The sequence below is a fragment of the Anolis sagrei genome, chromosome 3 (assembly GCF_037176765.1).
Source record: "Anolis sagrei isolate rAnoSag1 chromosome 3, rAnoSag1.mat, whole genome shotgun sequence".
NCBI classification, from domain to species: Eukaryota; Metazoa; Chordata; class Lepidosauria; order Squamata; family Dactyloidae; genus Anolis; species Anolis sagrei.
In genome coordinates this window covers 106,275,052-106,299,231 of record NC_090023.1, presented here as the reverse complement: position 1 = coordinate 106,299,231, position 24,180 = coordinate 106,275,052, and the positions used below count along the sequence as shown (strand labels likewise).

The 24,180-nt window shown below is 39.6% G+C and overlaps 1 protein-coding gene across 2 annotated transcripts in view; it reads left to right on the top strand.

Annotated features, from left to right (window-relative positions):
* The first annotated feature begins 1,385 nt into the window (after nucleotides 1-1,385).
* The window catches only part of UXS1 (UDP-glucuronate decarboxylase 1), a 53,583-nt gene continuing 30,788 nt past the window's right edge, over nucleotides 1,386-24,180 (top strand). Inside the window, exons 1-4 of one of the 2 annotated variants that reach the window (XM_060769707.2) lie at nucleotides 1,386-1,687; nucleotides 20,115-20,142; nucleotides 21,419-21,467; nucleotides 23,237-23,280. In XM_060769707.2, coding sequence (XP_060625690.1) covers nucleotides 1,588-1,687; nucleotides 20,115-20,142; nucleotides 21,419-21,467; nucleotides 23,237-23,280 — 221 coding nt within the window. In that variant the 5' untranslated portion in view covers nucleotides 1,386-1,587. The remainder of the gene's footprint in view (nucleotides 1,688-20,114; nucleotides 20,143-21,418; nucleotides 21,468-23,236; nucleotides 23,281-24,180) is intronic. The other variant, XM_060769708.2, reaches the window with a different exon arrangement.

Genomic DNA, 24,180 nt, shown 5'->3' with positions numbered 1-24,180 from the left:
AAGGTCATTAATGTGTGTCAGAATTAATGAAGGGAAGTCCACTTGGACTGCTCCCAGCTGCTGGGGCTGCTTTCTTCGAAGAGTGGAAAGTGTGCTGGTGGCCGGAAAATGTTTTTACAAGGCCCTAGTGTGAACACGGCAGCAGGAATCGGATTTCCTCCCTCCCTTTCCCTCTTCTTGTGCTTTCCCCTGCCCACTTTCTGACAGTGGAGGAGCCAGGGCTCCAGGAGGGCAGGATGTGTGAGCCACAGAACCCCTCCTCCCTCCCTCCCTCACAGCTGTGTCTCTCACTCGCTGCGCTGTCTTGCTGTCTTGCTGTCTTGCGCATGTGTTTCCTTCATGAATTCTGACCTGCAGTACACAACCAGCGTAGGGTTCCAGCTATCATACTTTTGCCACCATATTTATCTCACAGTTTGGGGCAACTTCCTGTCGCACATTTGGGGGGGGGGGGGGTTATGCCAGCTAGCTTATCGAGTCTATCAACAGGTGTAGGTTTGAAACATCCTGTGATTATTCTGCATGTTTCATTCAGTGCTATGTTCACCTGCTTTGCATGAGCAGACTTGTGCCAAACAGGGCAGGCATGCTTGGCAGTTGTGTAAGACAAGGCCAGGGCTGATGTTCTTATGAATTTTAGGTCTGCACCCTATGCGCTGTAAGTTTCTGCAGGAAACATTGCTTCACAACCTCATGAATGAGACAGTTTATTGGAGCGGAATACAAACATTTTATTTATTTATTTTTATAGAAGCTATCAGTGTGTTGTTAAATTCTGAATGTAAGGTTAGTACGAGAGGAAACACGATGCACTGGCTTGAGTGCTGGACTATGACTCTGGAGACCTACTCAGCCACGGAAACCCACGGTGTGACATTAGGCAAGTCACACTCTCTCAGCCTCAGAGGAAGGCAAAGGCAAAACTCCTCTGAACCAACAGCATCTCTTCAACGTCTGCTCCCAGGCTGTGAAAGTACTTTGGAAGCTTTCTTTCCACCAAATGCCTTTTTATTTAGGCTAGCTTTAGGTTCTTAAATTACATAGCAGAAGGAAGTTTCAAAGCGATGTGTTATGCTGGGATACATGGCAGTTCAAAGCAGATATTGTGTGTTTTTCTGCCTTGAGTTATGGGGCTGTGTGGAAGAGCCCTGAGAGTCTATGGGCAGAAAGAAACACGCAAGAAATAAGTAAATAGAAGCGGGAAAAGGAGGTCCTTTGCTTCAACGCCTTCCCAGCCCGCTCAGGCACGCCTCGCAGGGATACGTCACAAGCTTGTCGCGCGCCCACATTTCCAGCGCGAGGACGGCCAGCTCCCCGCGCAGGCGTACTTCGGGCACAGTGACGTCATCCCCGCCACCTCTGCCGCCTGGCTCTACCCGATGAGTGGCTGAGGGGCAGAGAGCGCGAGAGAGCGTGCGCGCATGCGCGGCGGCGTCGCGGCCGGGAAACTGGCTCGGCCGCGGTTGCTGGGGCTGCTGAAGCGGCGCAGAACCGGGTTCGTGCCTCCGATGCTTGCTCGTGCGGTGGCCGTGGGACCGTGGGTTGCGGGCTGGTAGCTTTCCCGACCCCCTTGCCTTGAGGAAGGGGATGCTGAGCAAAGGGACGCTGCAGCGCGTGCTGTCTGCCGTCAACCGGAGGAGGAGGATGAAGCTGCTCATGGGGCTCGCCTTGGTCGCCTACGTCGCCTGTAAGTGGGGCCCTGCGGGGCAGGCCAGGCCGGGCCGCCCGTTCCCGTGTCTGTGCCACTTTAACGGCCATGGCTCAATGCTATGGGGTCATGGGAGATGTAGTTTTCCAGGGTCTTTAGCCTTCTCCGCCTTTCCAAACTACTACCCCCTGGATTCTATAGCATTCCGCCATGGCAGCTAAAGTGGTGTCAAACTGTAGTTGCATCCTGAGATTTGGCAGATCATGCTGGGTTTCTTTGGTGGCTCTACACTGTGGAGTGAATGCAGATTGACACCACTAAAACTGCCATGGCTCAGTGCTATAGAATCCTGGGAATTGTAGTTCGGGGAGGCATCAGCAGAGGAGGCTAAATGCCTTGTGAAACTAAAACTCCCATGATGCTGTTGCATGGAGCCATGGTAGTTAAAAGTGACCTGAAACTGCAGTAATTCCACAATGTAGGTGCACCCTTTGTGCATGCGTTTTGTTTGTGACATCCCAATGCCTTGGAAGAGACAGATGGGTTTTGTGTGTTTGCAATTAGTATTTTCTTAGCATTGTTGTGACTCCTAGGGCTCTTCCACACAGCCATATGACCCAGAATATCAAGGCAGAAAATCCCACAATATCTACTTTGAACTGGGGGCCCTTCCTCACAGCTGAATAAAATCCCACATTATCTGATTTGAACTGGAATATATAACAATGTGGACTCACGTAACCCAGTGCAAAGAATATCAAGGCAGGAAATCCCACAATATCTGCTTTGAACTGGGTTATCTGAGTCCACACTATGTGACCTTCCACACAGCCCTATATTCCAGAACAACAAGGCAGAAAATCCCACATTATCTGAGTATGGACTCAGATAACCCAGTTCAAAGCAGATATTGTGGGATTTTCTGCCTTGATATTTGGGGATATAGGGCTGTGTGGAAGGGCCCTTAGAGCCCTTCCACACAGCTATATATCCCAGAATATCAAGACAGAAAATCCCACAATATCTGAGTGTGGACTCAGATAACCCAGTTCAAAACAAATATTTTGGGATTTTCTGCCTTGATATTCTGGGATATAGGGCTGTGTGGAAAGGCCCACAGAATATCAAAACAGAAGATTCCACAATATCTACTTTGAAGATCTGAGTCCACACTGCCATATATCACAGTTCAAAGCAGATGATGTGGGATTTTATTCAGCTGTGTGGAAGAGGTCCTAGGTCCTTGAAATGATTGAATTCATTTGTCTTTTTGTCACCTGGATTGCTACATATAAGAGTGTGGCTGGCCCATTACCTGAGCTCATCATGTTCCTTCTCCACCCTAAGCAATGTTTATTGACATTGTCAAAAAGATGCTAAAATTGTACTATAGAGGTAGGTTTGTTGTGGACTTTTCCAGTAGTTGCAGTGGGAGAAAGCATCAGCACCTAGTCTTGTGATATTTGGGATGTACACAGATATCACAAGACTGATGCTTGCTAACTGCAAATACTGGTACCACCTAGGTACTGTGCTTGCAACACATGATCAGTGGATAGTACAGCTAGGCCCTATTTGGGACCAGGAGAGTGGGAATGCACCTGGTAATTGGGGAGAGTGGCTTTGGCCCCAAGTGAGACCCTTTTCACTTGGTCTTGATTGCTTTATGTTTGTTTTCTGTCTTGGATGGATGGATTGGGGGCAGGGAGGGTAGTGGTCAGCGCTATCAGTGCTACTCAGCATGGTGGTGCTTGAACCAGTGCCAGTCCAAAGAAAGTTTCCAGAGAAGAAAGTTGTGAGTAACATGTTTAAATATAGTATTGACTCCTGGCATTTTAGGAGAAAGAAAGAAAAACCAGCCCCCATATCAGATTCACAATCCTAGGAATGTATGCCATCCTGACCCCTTTGTAGGAAGAGTGCAAAACAAAGGAAATAAATCAGTGAAGATTCCTATAATATGTAGGCAATGCCTTGCATTTCACAAATCAGGAGATGTTAACCTGAACTAACAAATGGCCCTTCCTGAGATATGTAATTCAAGAGCAGGAATAAGGAGATGTCCAAGGATTCACCGCCCACTATGATCCTTGACTGGTCTCTTTTTTGCATCCAGGTATTTTGGTTTATGATATTAAAGAGCTTTTTAAACATTTCCTGTTGGTGACACATTTTTAGACATGCATCATTTTGCAACAGTCTTTCAGTTTGACTAGCAAATCGGAGGTTAAACGGACGCCCTATAAGAGATAGGATTGACTGCGTTCCCTCATCTCTCTTTGAAAACCCTGTACCAGTTATATCCTACCTTGTTCATGCCCAGCGTTATTTTTTAATTTTTAAACTATTACATTTGGCCCGGCCATAGGTTTTTTAAATCCTTGTGTGTTATTTATTGTTTATATGTGATTTATATTAACTGTATTGTATTTATTCTTTTGTTTATTGCTTTTGTTTATTGATGTACTGTTGGGCTTGGCTTCACGTAAGCCGCTCCGAGTCCCTTGGGGAGATGGTGGTGGGGTATAAATAAAGTTTTATTATTATTATTACAGTCCCATATATAAACTGTAATAACAAAATGTATGAAGACACAACATATCTCATGAAAACCTTTCATTTATATATTTTGATATATGTTTGATTGCATGTTTCAGATAGAGTTTCCATGTTAATGTTTGTGCCACATACCTACACACTGCAGCCGACACACAAACATGTTACGACACACAGTTTGGAAAGCTCTGGCATAGAGTCTAGAGTTCTCTCGCCTTTCCACAATTCCTATTGTGTATATGAATTATTAAATCAGATCAATAATACAGCTATCTAATGTTGTTTAGTTGTGACTGCAATTCATGGTCTTCAGCTGGGTCCTTGTTAAAAAAAAATCCGATCCTATAATTCAGTGCAACTGGTATCCCCTCCACATTGCTATAAAATCCAGATTCTTAAAGCAGATAATCCATTTTATCTGCTGTGAGCTGGATTATCTGAGTCTACACTGCCATATAATCCAGTTCAAAGCTGATAATCAGGATTTTCAAATCAGATAATCCACATTACCTGCTTTGAACTGGATTATATGCCAGATCAAAGCATATAATCTGGTTTTTATATGGCAGTGTAGAAGAAGCTGAAGAGGACTGGCTACAAGTCCAGGAAAGAACAGAAAGTTATCAATGAGGACCAGTAAGATACTAGTTCCTGGTACATTAAGGAAAAACAAGACTGCCAAGTAGCCTCTGCAGCTGTGCTTTACTTGTGGTTCCCGGAAGTGAAATAGGGAACTTCAGCTTGCAAAACATTGAACTGAGACTGATTTCTGGTTTATAGCAAGATTTTCTCTGGTGGCTTCATGTTTTCCAAAGACTGGAAGAATCCCTCTTTTGACTACATCTCTCATTGGTCATGCTGGATGATAGATTCTAGGGATTCTAGATCCAAAGGGGTAGTACCAAGTTGGTATTCATAATTGTCTAGTCAATTTTCTGTAGTTCTTCAGGAAGGGACACCTCTTTTAGATAGCAGTCGCACTTCTGTGAATGTGGAGGTAAGATAAAGAATTCCTTAGGTACAGAATTAACCCTCTTGGGGTAACTGTATATATTTTCATGCACACTGTTCAAAGTCACTTTAAAAATAACATGTTAGAAGGCCATACAAACAATATTGCAAGCAACAGGCCTTGTCTTCATCCTGCTCGTGACATCTGTGCTAGGTATATATTGGCAGAAATCACACAGACTTGGGAAGGATAGCATGCGCAGCTGTGTATGTGAGCATACTCACATGCACAGTGCAAATGGGAGATGTTGCAGATAGCCCACTGTAACCTGTGGATGCCCTGGTCACACCTGACTCTGTTTTCCCGCCTGATGTTTCTCATTGTGTCCATTTTCATTTGACTGCTACTACAGCCTGCAGAGCTTTTATTCTCTCTCCCCTCCCCCAAGTAGCAGCATTATTTACCTATGTTACATGTTTTTAATCAGCTCTGGTTTTCATAATCTGAAAATCCCAATTTCTCAAGAAAAGTGGGATATAAATTTGAGGATGATCAGGAAGTGAGAGCAAAATCTGTACAGAGGTTGAGAGCCAGAGGAGGAGTGTGTGTATCTATAGGTATATTTTAGGCCTGTTTGATCAAGAAAAAATTTGTTTCTAAAATCGATTTGTAATTGGGGTGTTTTTTTGTTTCGATATTTAAAATATTTACAAAACTTTCCAAAAAAATGTTTTGTTATTTACGAAATTTCGTAAATATTTACAAAACATTTTAGAAACAAATTTTTTCTTGATCAAACAGGCCTAGTAAGTGTGAATGTTGCAGTAATGGTCACCTTGATTAGCATTGAATGGCTTTCATTTCTCCCACCCTGGACATTCCATAGATAAACTGAAACTCCATTTGCCTAGTTTCCAACAGACCTCTGAGGATGCCTGCCATAGATGTGGGCAAAATGTCAGGAGAGAATGCTTCTGGAACATGGTCATACATACAGCCCTGAAAACTCACAGCAAAAGAGCCTGAAAACTCACAGCAAGAGCGCCATCCGATCGGCTCCGGCTGCTGCGCCCTCCTCCTCCTCCTCCTCCTCCTGGCACTTCCTGCAACACAGCTGGGAGGAGGAGGAGGAGGAGGAGGGCGCAGGAGCGCGCGCGCCATCCGATCGGCTCCGGCTGCTGCGCCCTCCTCCTCCTCCTGGCACTTCCTGCAACACAGCTGGGAGGAGGAGGAGGAGGAGGAGGAGGGCGCAGCAGCCGGAGCGGATTGGATGGCGCGCGCGCTCCTGCGCCCTCCTCCTCCTCCTCCTCCTCCTCCCAGCTGTGTTGCAGGAAGTGCCAGGAGGAGGAGGAGGAGGAGGAGGGCGCAGGAGCGCGCGCGCCATCCGATCGGCTCCGGCTGCTGCGCCCTCCTCCTCCTCCCAGCTGTGTTGCTCGCGCCGCCCCTTCGCCCCGCCCGCCCCATTTACTGCTGGGTGCTTGGGAGCGCCGGATTGGCTCCCAGGCACCAGCAGCACAGCAGCCTCCATCCCATTAACGAGACGAGGTGAAGCTCGTAAAAAAAATGGGGCTGCTGTTTCGATATTTTTAAACCCTTCCGGGTTTGAAAATATGTTTTGAAATCGCGTCGGATATGGTAAAAATAACGATTAAATTACGAAATAACGAATTAACGAACTAAAACCGACAGGCCTAGTATATTTTGGTGCTATGGCCTGTAATGTTTTTGGGGCACTTGGGGCCTCATTCTGGGTTTCTGACCCTCTATGAGCTTACTGGAGCCCCCTGCATGGACATTCCCTACTTTGTGGGGCAGGCAAGATTATAAAAGTGTTTCCCCCATGGCCAGGAATGAGATGATGATATAATTCCTGCTGTACTTACTTTGCATACCTGCTACCTACGAAGTAGGAAACAACCATGTGGGACAGCTTCAGGGACTGTTTAGTAAGGTCGGTCAGCTTAGCATAGGTTCAGACTAGTATCAAGAAATATAGGCTGTCTCAGTTCAAAATAGCCAAAGGACACAAGATTTGGGAAGACTGATGGTTACAAATTGCAGAGGGGAAATCCCCACTAATCAAGAAAATCCATATTAGGTTTGCCTTAGGGTTGTTGTATAACAGAAACGATTGTAAGGCACACAGCAACAGCAATAACAAACTGAAGGATACATTGGAGGCAAGAGTGGACATTGCTAGGTGAACCCGTTCCTATGATGTGTGATTTCTGATACATAACAGGGTCGAGGGGGTTATATGTGTGAAGGACACCTTAAATACAGAGGATGAAAGAACAACTTTGAAAACATGAAGTAATTGAGATCATCATTTTGCTTGACACTCTTTTAGTAGGATTCAGTTTTGTCAACTCGCACTGATACATTTCAGGAGATAATATTTGAGCTTGAAGGTTCTTGTGTGCTTTCAAGTAATTTCCAATTTATGGCAACTCTAAGATTCAGAGGCATTTTGTCTTTGACTCCCTTTCAGACTGAGGGCCATTCTATATTGCCATACAAAATCCTGATTATCTTCTTGAACTGGATTATATGGCAGCGTAGATTTAGATAATCCAGTTCAAAGCAGATAATGTGGATTATCTGCTTTGATAATCTGCATTATATGGTAGCATAGAAGGCCTGAGAGAGAGTGACTTGCTGAAGGTCATCCACTGGGTTTCCATTGATAAGCAGCAATTTGAACCCAAGTCTACAGAGTCAAAGTTCACTGCTGAAAATGCTACACCATGAAGTTACACTGTTCATTATTTCCCCAAAATAATAAAGGTTTGTGGGTCTTTAAGGTTCATTCAGGAATGTTGCAACTTTGAGGAAAGTTGAGTAAATACATATGATGCTGCCTCCTTAATAAAATTTGTAAGGTTTAATTTCCATTTTATGTTGTATGTTTCACCCTGGTGTTTCTTTGTAACCCTTCCCATGTCCCTTCGGTGAGATGGTGGCGGGATAGAAATAAAGTTTATTATTACTACGTTGAAACCATCTTTTGTAGGATGCTACCTTAGAGCTATAAAAATAGCTCTATTTTTATCATCTCAGATGTATTGAACTCTCCCAAATCCTGCAGCATTTTGTATTTCAGCCAGACTTTTACTGTGTTCTTTTGCATTGATAAAGAATGAGCAGAAACCCCCTAAAGGCAATGTGATGGTTCGTAGTAGTTTTCCACAAACCCTGCACGTGATCACTTGAGCACTCACAAAGAAAGCAATAAACAAGAGAGAGTTGTAAGATATTTAAAGGCATACTCAATCTGGCAACGTGCAGTATAATCTCGATTTCTTTACACACAGTGATGTGTGTACAAGTGCACGTATAGCAAACACATAATTTCTGCAATAGACAAAATAGGCATGGATTTGTAATAATTGAATATGAAATGGAATCATATTTCAGTAACAAGATTATTCTCCAAGAAAATTTATGCTTGTTTTTATTTGGTTCTGTAGACAGAATTTTTATAATACCTTTTAAAGATAATATTTTTGATTGTTGTTGTCTTTTCTTATTGTAGTGTAGAAACCAAATAATACGAAATAGCAACTTTTAAGAACAGAGAATATTTTTTCTAATTTTGCAGCTGGATGTGTTGACAATATATGTCTAATGCTCTCTTCCAAAATGATAAAGTACTTTAATGATTTTAGGTTGTCCATATTTTTTCTTCTTCAGTCATTACCATCAGCAGAACAATGTTCCTTTGTATTTTGAATGCGGTAAACCATTAATGCAAGCATAATGAACCAATATTTTAATTATATTTGTTACAAAGCAAACTGAAGTACCAATGACAAGCATGCTTTAGTTTAAATGTTTCGGCGGTGACCAGGGGAGCATTTGCACAGCTAAAGCTTGTGCGCCAGCTGCGCCCATACCTTGGGAAGTCTGACTTGGCCACGGTAGTCCACGCTCTGGTTACATCCCGTTTAGACTACTGCAACGCTCTCTACGTGGGGTTGCCTTTGAAGACAGCTCGGAAGCTCCAACTAGTCCAACGCTCGGCAGCCATGATTTTAACAGGAGCGGAGCGCAGGGAGCATACAACCCTCCTGTTGCGCCAACTCCACTGGCTACCGATCTGCTACCGGGCTGAATTCAAAGTGCTGGCGTTGGCCTTTAAAGCCCTAAACGGTTCCGGCCCAAGCTACCTATCTGACCGCATCTCTGCCTATGAACCCACCAGGAGTTTGAGATCTTCTGGGGAGACCCTGCTCTCGATCCCGCCTGCTTCTCAAGCTCGGCTGGCGGGGACGAGAGATAGGGCCTTCTCGGTGGTGGCTCCTCGGCTGTGGAACGCCCTTCCTACGGACATTAGACTAGCACCATCTCTAATGGTATTCCGCAAAAAGGTGAAGACCTGGATGTTTGTGCAGGCGTTTGAGTAATTTAGTGCAATCTGGTAATGGAACATAGGAATGGAACAGTGGACGACGAACCTGGACTACGCTTGGATGATGAGAAGATTGGGTACGGTTGTTTTTTGTAATAATTGTGCATTGTAATTGCTTATTGGTAATTTATGGATAATGTGTTAAGTCAATTGTTATATGTTGTATGGAACCACTGCTGTTTCTACTGTTTTTACTGTTTGTGAACCGCCGTGAGTCGCCTTTGGGCTTGAGATACAGCGGTATATAAGCAAAGTAAATAAATAAATAAATAAATGTTGTGTCATATGTAAAAACAGATAACATAGAGATCACATTTTGATATAACATTTCAGGTGTTTAGGGTTTGCTTGTAATATCTATGGATGAATGTTGATAATAAAAATTGGGTATACAATAAAAAGATAGACTTTATTTTGTCATTTATTGCAACTTTATCCCTTTTGCTTATTGTCTGTCCTAAAGTGACTAGGGCTAAACCAGAATAGGAAGCTGCAAGTTTCCAGTTATTGTTGGACTTCATCTCCCATCAGCGATAGTGAATCTGTGGCAGTCCTACAAATGGGATATCTCTAGGGGCCCGTCCACACTGCCCCTATATCTCAGGATCTGATCCTAAATTATCTGGCAGTGGTGACTCATATAATCCAGTTTAAAGCAGATAATCTGGGATCAGATCCTGGTATATAGGGCAGTGTAGAAGGGGCCTAAGAGCCTTAGCTATCAATTGCACTGTTTAAGTCTTGCAAATGCAGGACCATGGCTGTTCAAGGCTTGTAGGTCTGATTGGTCTGTGAGGAAACCTCACAGGGCCTCTCACTCTACCCTTTACCCTAAACTGCCCAAAAACACTTTTAAATATTCCAAATTGCTCTCAAATGTCTTCTATGGAATGCTTTGTCTTAAGCTTGAGGGAACATTCTTTGCTCAACTTCAGAATCAATTGGGGTCAAAGTTGTTTGATAAGTTGTTTTTTTTTAAAAAAAAAAATCCTGTTCCCCGCAATGGCCCTGACAGGTACCTGCAGTCCGATGGCTACAGTTCCCCCAACCCAATATCGAAGGACATATTCTCTGTCCCCTTGGGCTACAGCATGAATTATTTTATTGTCCATTTCTTCTGAAAATGGTTTATTTATTTATTTAAAACTTTTATATCCCAATCTTCTCTACCTCCGTAGAGGGACTCAGACCTCTGAGGATGCCGGCCATAGATGCAAGCAAAACGTCAGGAGAAAATGCTTCTAGAACATGGCCATATCGCCCGAAAAACCTACAACAACCCAAGGGCATATCTATTCTACATGATAACTTGGATCACAATGAAGTTACTTATAGGGCAACAGCTTTGCCTAAAATTTATTTCAGGCTTCTTGCTGCATAATTCACTTTTGCTTTGAAGAAGGAAAAATCGTTATGTGTGTTGAGCTACTTTTAGACTATTGATTGTTGGAAGCATAGACTTGTGGGTTTTAAGTGTACGACAGGCTCTAAGGAACAGTGGGGATATTGCTAACCAAGAGGAGAGAGGAAATAAAATAGGTAAGGAGAGTGATTATGATTGCACTTAATGTCATGAAGAAGAAATCTTGCAGATCTTTTTTGTTAAATTGATGAACAGCCAGCATATCCTTTAAGATAGAAATTGAATTAATCAGAGAAGAGGATTGGATATTTTCAAGATTTCTCATCTTCCCCACCTAGCAAGTTGGAAGTCCAAAAATGTGGAGAATACTTTCCAAACACATATGTCATGAGTGGTGAAGATATTTGTGGAAATTGTACTAGGATAAGCTAATTCCCCCAAAGGCACTAGATGCCATCTGACCTTGAAAGCTAAATAGGGTCAGCACTGGTCATTACTTGAATGGAAGACCACCAATGAATGCTAGGTGCTTTGGGTTATATTTCTGAGAAAGAATTTGACAAAACCACTTCTGGGTATTCCTTGCCTAACAAAACTGTGAAATTCATGGGGTTGCTAAAGGCACATACACACTCTAGACTGTAAGTAGCAAAAAAAAAAAAAAAAAAAAGGAAGGAAGCCAATATAGAACAAATCCTTAGAGCATTCCATAGAATACAGTAGGGCCATGTCTTACAGAGGGGAATTGTTCCAGGGTCCTTCTTATAATATTTGCATAATCAGGAATCTTATCTTTTTTATCTCAAATCAATGCTATCTTTTGACTTCTGATTGAAACATACCATAGAATCATGCAGGAAGACCTACTGATGCCTAGAGAAGTATTTTCTCAGGTGGAATTTCAGATGGAATTTCCAGCAGAAGTTGAAGACAGAATTGCTCTGGAAGCCTAGAAAGAACACTTCTCTAGGCATTGCTAGGACCTCCTGCATGACTTAAAGGTTATTGCATTTGACTAATACTTTGATCAGTGAGCCTGAATAATAAATTGACCTACTGTAGATTAAAACATCTGAAGCATACCGTAGATTGGAATAAAGATGTTATGGTTTGAACATCTCCATTTTCTCTGCTCCCCCCAATCTTAAGATAAACATTTTTCAAGGTGCACTGTACTCAATCATCTATCCACTCCTGAAAAATTCAGAAGGACCAAAAAGACCAAACTCCCCTTGTACAGTTTCTACACCAATAACAGATAATCTGAAAACTAGACTAATGTGTGGGATCCATGTGTGGGATCCAGTTAATGGGCTATGGTGAGGGATGCAGTTCAGAGGCCATAAAACCAACTTTTGTCATAGCACTTACACAATGCCTGAGAATGTTGGGAGTCAACTTGAAAGTTGATGGTTTCTTGGAAACAAATCCAAGCTTGATCTTGGCTTTCATAATAGGTATATCATACTTGACCGCTGCTCTGTTTACAGATAGGTGCACAGTGACTTTGCCAGGATGGTAAAGTGTTTATAATTGTAAGATGTCTTAATTAATGGTGTGATTCTGTAGCTAATTTGAGAAAGGAACAATTGGCTTATTGTCCACTATAGTTAATGTCAAAATGACACTGATAGATTTACAAGAAGGCTTTTACATAGCCTCTTACAGTCGGATGGCTGGCTTTGAAGTTCCTTGATGTTAATGAAGAATTGCCTTTTGTTCGTGGAACCTAATAGAGTCTTGTGACTTAATATCAGCTTGATCAGAGTAGTGCTGCCCCTGTAACTTATTTGAACTTTTGTGTCCAGTGTATTCATCGAACAGTACATACTCGTTTTGCCAGAATAGAAGGGGTTGGACTATAACAAGGCAGTATTTAAAAAAACAAGATGCACACACATTGTTTCATTACGTCTTAGCTTATACAAAATATAAAGTAAAACATTCTTGTTTTGGTGCTTTTGTGTCTTACCAGTTACTCCCCATTGCACATTCCCAAGTGATCAACTATTCTTTATTTTACTCAGAACCAATGTGGTATAGTTGTTTGTCTGTTAGGCTATGAATTTGAATGCCCACTTGGCTATTAAAAGCCACTGAGTGACATTCCCTCTGAACAAAAAAAGCTTTGATAGGTTCCGCTTTGAGTAACCATAAGTCACACAACTGGAACAAAACTTGTTGTCTGTTTGATTATCTAAAATATAATCTGATCCAGGTCATTTTCTACTTTCCGATCTCTTCGTATCCACTGCAGTGACCTGCCAGTTTATTACACTTGGTAGGTTGATTTTTTAAAGAGATGGCTGAACTTGGATTGACAAAGCATGCCTACCCAGCCTCCTTTCTGTGATTTAATCTCTCCTGCAAGCATTTTATACTCTTTTGTAGTGCACATGAAATGAAATAAGTATGGGCAGTGCAGAACTCTTTCCCTGAGGTTTTGTCTACATATAACACAAGTGGCACACATTGTTTGGTCATGATATTTTGAGTCTGATATTATTTTTAAGTACTTGTCTTGTAACATGCCAATCAGGAGCATCTTTAACTTCCCAGGTTAGGATTAATGTGAATTCAGAAGGAGAAAGGTTAGGCAAGTCTATGCTACACATACAACTTTGGTATACAATGCATTTCAGGGTTTCTAGTCATGTGAAGAGCCTCTGCATGACTTGAAAACTCTCCTGTTTAGAGTGTTCTCTGCAAGTTGAAAGTGACTAACAGAATAGTTGTACTGACCTTTTCTCTTTCCCCACATATTCTTACCACATAATTTGAACATAAAAACAGTACAAGAATAGGTTTGTTCCCTCTTGTATTTGTATTCTAACACACACTGGGTTTTTTTAAAATAAAAGTTCATGTAATTAAATTATTAAAGTGTATCTTTAGATGTGAATACCATTTCTAGTATCTGATTTGTAACTAAAACAATATTGTGGCACTTGCTTTTTATTGATGTGCTTCTTGATAATTTCAAAGAACATTAATCCTCTAAACCCAACCTAATTGGTAGCCTGAATTCATCTCATATATCGGTACTTCTCCTGAAGAAAAGATATGATAGAACTATAAATGATGTGGAATAGGCAACCTAAATGCTCAAAGCACTGGATCAACTCCCCTATGTGTCTGTTTAGTTTAGGGAGGGAAGTGAATTAGGGGATTTGAAATGTGTAAAAAATTATGTATAGTGGGATGAAATAAACACAAAACAATTCTCCCACATTTATAATACTAGAATCCAAGGTCATCAACTAAAGCTGTCTGGTGGGAGATTAATCACAGATAAAAAGATTTATTTGCTTTATTAACATGTAGTTGTGGTATTAAGAAGGGTACTGGATACAGAGGACAGGGCTATCAGTTTCTGCTCATCAGGATGGTTCTTATATCATCCCCAGTATCAAAGGAAGTGAGTCCCTTTATAACAGTTGTGTGTAACATGAGACAGAAAGTGCTCTTGCACCCATGCCTTGCTGGTAGGCTTCCCATAGGCAGTTGAGTACCTACAGGTTGAGTAAAGTGTTGAACTACATCATAGACCTACTGAAGAGCCCAGTAAGGATGGTTCTTATATTATTTTATATATATGATTCAGTTGTTACATAGTTTAGACTCATAGGTCCAGCCTGTATATAAACACTTCACTCTATGTATGTGTGCGCAAAAGTGCATGTGGCTTCAAGTGTTTGTCGATTTATGGCAATTCCATACATTTCATAGGGTTTTCTATCATATCAATACCTAGAGTTGAGGTGAAAGTGAAATACAGTCATGCTATTTCACTGAGCCCGTGATTTGGCTTTATAGAGCCCAAGGAAAGGGACAAATATCAGTAGCTTGCACCAAAACATTTCATTTGGTCTATTTGTAAATTTTTACAGAGAAATCATGTGGATTTTTAGATTCCTGTAAAACTTGCTCTGTTAAGTATTACAGCTTCAGAACTGTACATACATACTGTGTATTGTATGAGAGATAAGACCCATCAAGTACAATATAATCTGCTCCCTGGTAAATACATGTAGAATTGGAAACATTATATTTAGAGATATCAGAAGAAAGAAAGTAGTAAATTTCAAAAGTAAGTATTTTGTAGGAATATTTTTTAGCACAAGTTTGCCTCCCACCTTCTCAGCTTTTATATTTCTAGATAAATCAGAAATACTTTGGTTGGGACATTCAGTTGTAATTTCTTAGTTCAGAACATATGTTTTCTCTCTTCTTAGTCACATTGTGTGATACTGGGAATTCTGGAGCTATACAAAATATTGAATGCTGACAATCAAGAAAAATTTAAGCCATGCTTAAAATCTGGGACAGTTCTATTTACATGTGCCATTTTTCTTGAAATTCTGGTTATCCAGCAACATTAAGTCCATTAAGTGCATTTTATGGAAGCTTCCCTTATGTAATGTACCCAGGAATCTGTGTTGACTATGGACATATCCTAAAGCAGTTTATGTGCAAATTTAGGCCATTGCTTAATTGCTTTGTGTCTTGTATATATATGTCCTGTCCGAGCAAGCATGTTCAAGAATCAAAGAACTTGTGTGTTTACTGTTTCTGATTTTAAAAGTGGGTTGCCTTTAGGAATTTTTTCACTCATTAGAGATGTCTCATTAGTTTTATAGCTAATGTAAGTTATTCACATTTTGTTCATCATCAAAAGAACAAAGTCTTCCTTAACTGGATGTTTGTGCTAGTGTTAGTCCCATACTTTCTTAAATTGGTTTAAAGTAATGAACTAAAATTAGTATCTATGTATCTTACTGTGATCACCATCTTAAGAGAACAAATTACTTTTGATGCGGAAATACTAATGATAGACTTTTATACTTGTTTCTCATTACACAAGTCACAGAGAACTAACGGTATGTTCTTAATTCAATTAAGCAGTCCGTATAAGGAGTGGTTTGAAAGCTGCTTGTATTCCATTTTTGATGACTACTACTCTTGCCACATAATATGAAATTAGAAGGGACTGGTACGTTCTACTGAATTTCTTGATGCATTTATACATGTGGATATTTGACCATGGAAAGAGAGATTAAGCAAATCATACATGTCGTTTATAATCAAAGTCACCAAAATGGCTGTCATCTCACCTAATTCACAGTGTCTACTGTTGGGGCTTGCGTGATAGTGTCAGAACAATTTTAATCAACTATAGGCATTTATATCCAGTGGACTGATCTATCATAGTTAGTATTCTTTACTGAATATAAAAGATGAAACCTTGTGGTTGCCCTTATTTCTCAATCCAGGGGCTGATACCATCATTTACTAGCACCTTCCAATTCTTAGGCAAACCTTTCCCAGCTTGTCCTCCAGTGATGAATTCCCATTTTGACCATTGGCTATGCTGTCTCAAAGTTGGTGGGAATTAGAGCAGTGGTTCTCAACCTGTGGATCCCCAGGTGTTTTAGCCTGCAACTACCAGAAATCCCAGCCTGTTTACCAGCTGTTAGGATTTCTGGGAGTTGAACACCAAAACATCTGGGGACCCACAGGGTGAGAACCACTGAATTAGAGAATCATATCATCTAGATAGGCACCATTTTGGGCAAGGCTATCTCCTGAGAAGCAGTAAAGGAAATTAATGTCTAGGAACAAGCTGACATTCCCTTCAAAGTGATCTTCATCCTCAGATGATAACATTACACTGTTCTAACATTTGAGGCATTTGGTGCCTCAAATGTTAGACCAGTTTGTGGGTATATTTGGCACTAGTTTTCCCCTATCAACTCTAGTTTTTGAGATATAGAAAATATGCCATAAGCCAGTCTTCATTTGCTCGCCCATAAGAAATCACGACAAACATATCTGAGAAACTAGAGCTGATGTGGTCCATCCAATGCAATTTTATGAATCAGCATCCCAAATAACCCCAGGAACAGGCCTAAAAACCAAAACACCAGGAATTTTTTTGTTGTTGTTAGGCTGTGTTATTCTTCCCAGTGGTCCATATTACTCTGATGGGCTTCTGCAGTTATAGCATAACTGGTTGTTATAGAAGAGGGTTTGTTTTTTTTGTTTTTTTTTTGGTGAGGACAGGGATTACATTATGTAAAAAAATGAATTTTTTTCTGTTCCCAGTTTGAAAGTGTTGTTTCCTGTTTAATTGTGTTCTACTTACCTTGAAAGTAGTTGTTATACTCCAGAAACTTAGTTTTTGTGGCTGCCACAAACTATGTTGAATTGATTGAGATTAGATGAAATATTCATTGAAAAATTATAGCAAAACGTGATACAGAAAGTCCTGAAAAAACAAACCTTTCCCATATTTTTATAACAACACCAATTAAAAAATGCTATTTATAACCAAGGAACAAAAATCGTGTTACATTGTGTTTTTTGTATGTGTCTGCCATGCTTTGGGTAATTTGCTTATGATGGCTGATTTACAAAATGGCCTGATTTTTTTATATATTTCCATTTCTTTTAATAAAACCATTCTAAAAGATCTGTGTTTCAGATGCTAGCTCCGCTTTAAAATTTTAATGAAAAGAACTGTGTTTAAAATAATTTATGGGGTGTCTGTGGCACTTAAGTGTATTCAGTGTGTGTCACGTTCCTTATCTTAGCAATCATAACCATCATGCAAGGCTTTTCCTTGTTATTCCCAGTTTGCAAGACAGATGTTAGGGTTGAAAGCTTAACTTGGAAAACGTACTGCTGGTTGGGGGATCCTGGGAGCTGTATTTACCCCTCCAAAGTAAATTTTCCAAGCTCTTGCTGAAAGGAACACTGACTCGTATGAGGCTATTTAGTCTGCCATCCTATACCCGTATCCCAAAATGAAGACAAATTTGCTGGGACTCAGATAGAATCACTAGCATAATGTGATGAAACTGATGTGGTAACATGTTTTGATTGTGTATCCCTGCATGCCATTGTGATATCTTTCAACCCTGTGATTCTATGAACTTGGGTTACAGACCATGCCTATGTACAAAGCATGAAGAAGGCCCCATATACACATTTGGACTCAAAGCTCCACTTAGTTCTGTGGCTCACCCACCAATTGGGCAGCAGATAGTGAGCTGGTCTGGGGGCTAATGAGGACAGCTTGCCCAGTTCCTCTCCCTAGCCTGAAGCTAAAGATGATCCTGATTTCATTCAGTGGAACTGAGTTGGCACACATGGGATTATCCTGTTGATTGATATGGCTGCGATGAGACTTCAGCTAGGAATTTCCTACCGTTTCAGTCACACTGAAAGGTGGCCACTGGGCTACCTTTTGGTTCTTGTGGTCTATTTGATCGTGATCTATTAGTTGATGAGTAGTCATCATATTTGAAGGAACAAGAATATGATGAATCTAAATCATATTTAGAAAGGGAGCTGCATGTTTTTGGCCATGCATCTCCGTTTCAAATATGATTTAGATTCAGTGGGACCCATGTGGTAGAAAAGTGGCAAATGAAAGGGTTTTTTTTTAATTTGATGAATGCATAACTCATTTTCTGTATAGAAAATATTATGTAAGTAGACACTATGTAACTGGGTCAGATGGATTTTATACTAATGTGAGTATAAATGTTTTCAAAATTTAGAAACTGAAATCAAGAAAAACCTTGTTTCGTTGTATATGGTGATGGATATGTGAATGATGCATCATTATTTTCTACTTAGAAACTCTTTTAAAATGAAGGAATATGTAACCTTTGGACAAGTCTTAAGGTTCTTGTGGAAGGATCACGTCTAGACTCTGCTTGAAGCTTTTTGCGTGCTCTTTGAAGTCTGTTGAAAGAATAATTATTTTCATTTGCTCTAGCATCTCATATGTTTTTGAGTAAGTTAAGGTAAAGGTAAAGGTTTCCCTTTGACATTAAGTCTGCTCATGTCCAACTCTGGGGTGCTGGTGCTCATCTCCATTTCTAAACTGGCGTCATCCATAGATGCCTCCAAGGTCATGTGGCTGGCATGACTGCATAGAGCGCTGTTACCTTCCCGCTGAAGTGGTACCTATTGATCTACTTACATTTGCGTGTTTTCAAAATTCTAGGTTGGCAGAAGCAGGGGCGAGCTAACAATGTCAGCTTGCCCTGTCCCACAGATTCGAACCATCAACCTTTTAAGTTGCAAATACTGAAACAATTTTTCAGAGAGAATGTTGATAAGAAAATATCTGATCTGATGAAAGGGCAGATTGGGACATAACGCCTACAGAGGCTACTCATTAATTAGTTTTGTGAATCCAGTGGCTCCTTGAAAAGAAACCAGCACCTTTGGAACAGTGGGACATGGGCCAAGGAAAGAATGCTGGAGAAAAAAGCCTTCCATCTTTACAACTGTTTCTAATATGAATAGCATTAGCCAGCTGAACTTCATTCAGTACTATAAAAAATAACATTGAAAGGAAGAACATTGTAAAGCACCTCATATGAATTTATTTGATGAGAATGTCATGGGAGGATATCTGTGTAATTCAGAAAATGGAAGTACATGATTCAATAATCTAGGACACATGTGTCAAACTCAAGGCTTCTGGGCCAAATCCGGCCTGCCGTGTTATTTTTTGTGGCCTGCAAGGCTTTCAATGTCAGAGCAACAGTTACATTTAATAATAATAATAATATAATAATAATAATAATAAAATATTTGTTACATGCATCTCTTAATAACTCAAGTTGGGGTCCAACAAAGTCAAAACATATCAACATAAAATACATACATCCAAACACACCATTATAAAAACATTTATAAATTATACATTTATACAGTCCTATAATTACAATGGCCCTTTGAGGTCAGCCATAATGCTGATGGGGCCCTTGGTGAAAATGAGTTTGACATCCCTGGTCTAGAAGTATGGGGCACAATATTAATTTGGCCCAATGACAAAAAATGTGCCCAAAATATTGATAAGTGTACTCTTCGTTATGATTTGAAAGGATATATTTTTTAAATGATGTAGCAGTGGTATATTTTTATAGTTAAACCAGCAAGAATGTATGAAGATGTAAATAACAAAGGTTGGAAATGTTTTAAAACAGGCAGTGATGTAAATAATAACGAACCTTGACATGAACAGGAGTTAGTTCAATCCATCCGTGTCTAGTTTGACATATCCTCTGTGACATGTTCTGAGGCTTAGCTTCTTTGCATTCAGTACTGACTCAGATTATATTCATACAATACTAACTCATTCCTTTCTTTTTGTTTCTCATAGCTGTCTGGGGAAATGTACTCAACATGAGGTAATATTGAGCACTTTCTTGCTTACTTTTTGCTTTCTGCATTGATGATAATGTAGAGAAGTTGAACTGCATGACATCCAAATCACTATACTATAGCGACTTTCCCCTCATACCTGCTATGTTCTCATTACCTTGGTAACTTTATCTAGCCCCTTTTTCTAAAATGTTTTTTTGAATGCACACTTGAAGTTTTAAATTACTGCGGTGTTTCAAATTGGAGGAAAGAAGAAAAATGTAATGGGAGTGCAGCATTCTTATTGGGCATTTGGTTCCTACATAGCTAAAAACCCTGTCAGGGGTTCCTATTTTTTATTCTTTGTAATATCGTAAATTAAAATATTGATACGCTTCATCAGACTAGAGCAGCTCACACCTAAAAATACAATTAAAATGTACCCAAATTTTAAAATTTCAAGTAAAATATCATTCCAGCAAGACAAATATTTCAAGGGAATGAGGGAAAGTTCTCAAAGGCAAAAGAGGGGACAGTATCTATGTTTCCCTCTTCTGCATAATAATATGTCTGCATAATAACGTACAACTCGTTCTCTATGAAGAATGTTATATGTGAGTTTTCTCATTCTTTGCAACAAACTCTTGAGCATGCAGCACTAAACTTGTAGATGGGTATGGGTGAGAAATAGTGGCTAGTTTTAAAATTATTTAATGGGTTTTGTGAATCCAGGTTTCTCTGCTCCCATTCTGGTCACCACAGTGGCTTCTCTATACCTTCCTGTAGAAAACAAGAGCATCTGAGTGCTGTTTTCTTTCCTCCAGTGTGCAGGCACTGCGATTCATTCTTCTGATGTTCCAGGCAATGGCTTTATATGCGTAACATTTATCATAAGGTCTTTCTCCTTTGCCCTTTAGCTAATTTTTTCCATACTGGCTTCCACATAAGGTCAAAAGATGCTGAATTCAGACAGGAATGCATAAATAATGAATGGTTCTGTTCTTCCCTGGTCCTTAACAGTGCTGGAGAAATGAATGTATTTATGTGCTTATTGATTGGGAGCCATAAAAGCCAGCTTAGTTTTTGTCTTGGGTGGGTAGATCCAGTGGAATCGTGGAATAGCCATCCATATATGTGTGTGCACCAGTTTATATATGAAATTCTACATGCAGAAGGTGGGAATGCATACGCCTCCTGCCATCTATTCAAACCTATTGACTAAGAATAATATCTTTGTTCCTGGATGTAAGTTTCCTACATATGATATGTATTTCCAGTGTGTTGACATTCAGATGTAAAATAATTTCTTTTGATATGCAACAGGTCTATCCAAGATAATGGTGATCAGAAAGTAGAAAATAAAATTGAAGAGGTCAGTATGCAATGTACTCACTACATTTTTTTTTTACTTCTGCATGTTTCTCAGTATTTTATTTTTTGTATCAGTTGTCTTTTCCTTGATTCTTTCTGTGGAATGAACACATCTTCTCATCTTTTTCTCATTGAATGTTTCTAAATTTCACAGAACACTCCCACCAAAGTATTCTGCCTTGCTAAGTTTCATGCCTTTGTGACAAACATACAGTCTTTTCTGGGAAGATGTGTGATTTTTTTAAAAATGGAAATTGCATTTATTTCTGTTCGCTATAATCTTATGATAGACCCTTGTTTTGGGTACAGTATATAAAACACTGATTAATATGCAACCCAATAATTTCCCGCATTAGATACTAAATCCAGATACTAAATATTTGATCATGTACTAATTCCTGACTTATAATAATAGACTTGTTGAATCTGAGTCTTACCTAAGTATTGACTTTGCAAGTTCCCATTGATTTAATGGGTCATCTATTGTTGGTACTGCAACTGAATTTAGATTTAAATAGTATCCAGAGCTCCATAATGTATCTCATCTTATCTGAAAAACCCAAGTACATCACATGAGTATATTACTGTTTTCTTGTTGGGGTGCTTAATCATTAAATCAGCGATGCTAAAATAAAATAAAATTTGATCCAGGCTAATCGAAGTAAGGGTATGTTGATTCAAATTAGATTTCTTAGTTATACATTTAAATCCATTGCTCTCAGATAGGCTTCTCTGAATATAACTAAGGATGCATCTACAATGTATAATTCATGCAGTTTGACATCACTTTAACTGTTACAAAGCAATTATATGGAGTCTTAGGAGCTGTAGTTGTATAAGGTCTTTACCCTCGCCTACCAAAGAGCAAAAGCTAAGCAAATGAAGATAGACGCTTTTGAACTGTGGTGTTGGAGGAAAATTCTGAGAGTGCTCTGGGCCGCAAGAGGATCAAACCAGTCCATACTCCAGGAAATAAAGCCTGACTGCTTACTGGAGGGAAGTATATTAGAGGCAAAGATGAAGTACTTTGGCCACATCATGAGAAGACAGGAAAGCTTGGAGAAGATAATGATGCTGGGGAAAATGGAAGGAAAAAGGAAAAGGGGCTGATCAAAGGCAAGATTGATTGATGGATGTTATCCTTGAAATGACTGTCCTTGAAGGAGCTGGAGGTAGCGACGACCGACCAGGAGTTCTGGCATGGGCTGGTCCATGAGATCATGAAGAGTGAGAAGTGACTGAACAAATAAACAACACCAAAGAGTGCTGGTGTCTCAACAAACTACAACTCCCATTGAGGCATGGCAGTTAAAGCAGTGTCAAACTGCATTAATGTTACAGTGTAGATACAGGTTATGTCTGGAATTAACCTAGTATTACCAGTGTTTGCTCTAGATCCCTTCCTATGTATCTGTCATATATGTAAGTCAGTATCAAAGTGGCTTTTTTTAAAAAATCATGCTATTTTAGGAATCAAACAACATCTAGGTTGGTAATTTTGGAACAAACTATATTTTGGCATTATGTGTGATTATTATATAGCATTTATAAATGTAATGTAGTGCTACTATAAATCCATAAGAAATTGCACAGCATGTCTCACTGTGGTTGCCATTTAAGTGGGTGAATTTCTGCCCTTTACTCGTAAAAAGAATAGCTACATGTTGCTTATAATTTCTATTCTGCCTTTTATGCTTTGTCATTATTGTATATGAAAGGACATTAATGAGGGGGAAGACACAAAGTATTTAATTTTCATTTTGTCTTTAGGTTGTTGGACCTTTAAGGGAGAAGATCCAAGAGCTAGAAAAAAGGTATGTATGTTTTGGAATCTGTTAGTAGATGGTTACGCGACTTACACTGGCTCAACATACAGTTCTGAATCCAGTTGCTGTCCTCAACACTAGATTTGTCCCATTGAATCAGTTGATACATGATACGTCAAAACCCAAGTAAGTCCCATTGAATTTACTGTAATTGAGACTAGCAGTTGGAATTATGTCAAAAAGCCTATGTAAAAATAATTGAATTGAGTGACATTTTGCAACACAGAATAAATTCTTCTTTGTTTTGGATTTTTAATCCCCCTGTCTTTGTTATTAATCTTGAGTAATGACTTATAGGAGAATTCCCAACAGTTATCTCAAGCATATCTGTGTCATTGTTTTAATGATGTTTGCACAGGTATAATGATACCTGCACAGGTATAATGATATTGGTCTTTAAGTAAAGGCCAATATCATAATGAGAAAGGTAGTAGCAAACTTACTTTTAATAAAACTTGCCAAAACCCATAGTAGGATTATCTTAATTCAGAATTGATTAAAGCACATGGGAAGAAAATACGAGTTGAAATCAATTCCAAATTCTCCTCTGCAAATTTAAGTACATTATACAAAGTCAGCACCAGTACATATATGGTGATGTTCAGCATCAATCAACTGATTTGGCAGTTAGTCAATTTCATACAGGTTTCATTTATTTAACCATCTTGAAGGGGCGTGTTTTCATTAAATAAAGTTGATACTCAAGCAGGTGTTACATCCCTGATTTTTTGAAAGCATTTTTAATTCTAAAATTCAAACAATTATAAGGCATTTCTGAGTTTGACATCAGAATTCAGGATTAAATATTTGTTGGTTTGAATTATTCTACTGATACATCAGCATTTCCATTCCCTTTATTTGCTCTGGCTCCTATGGGGACCATCTGAT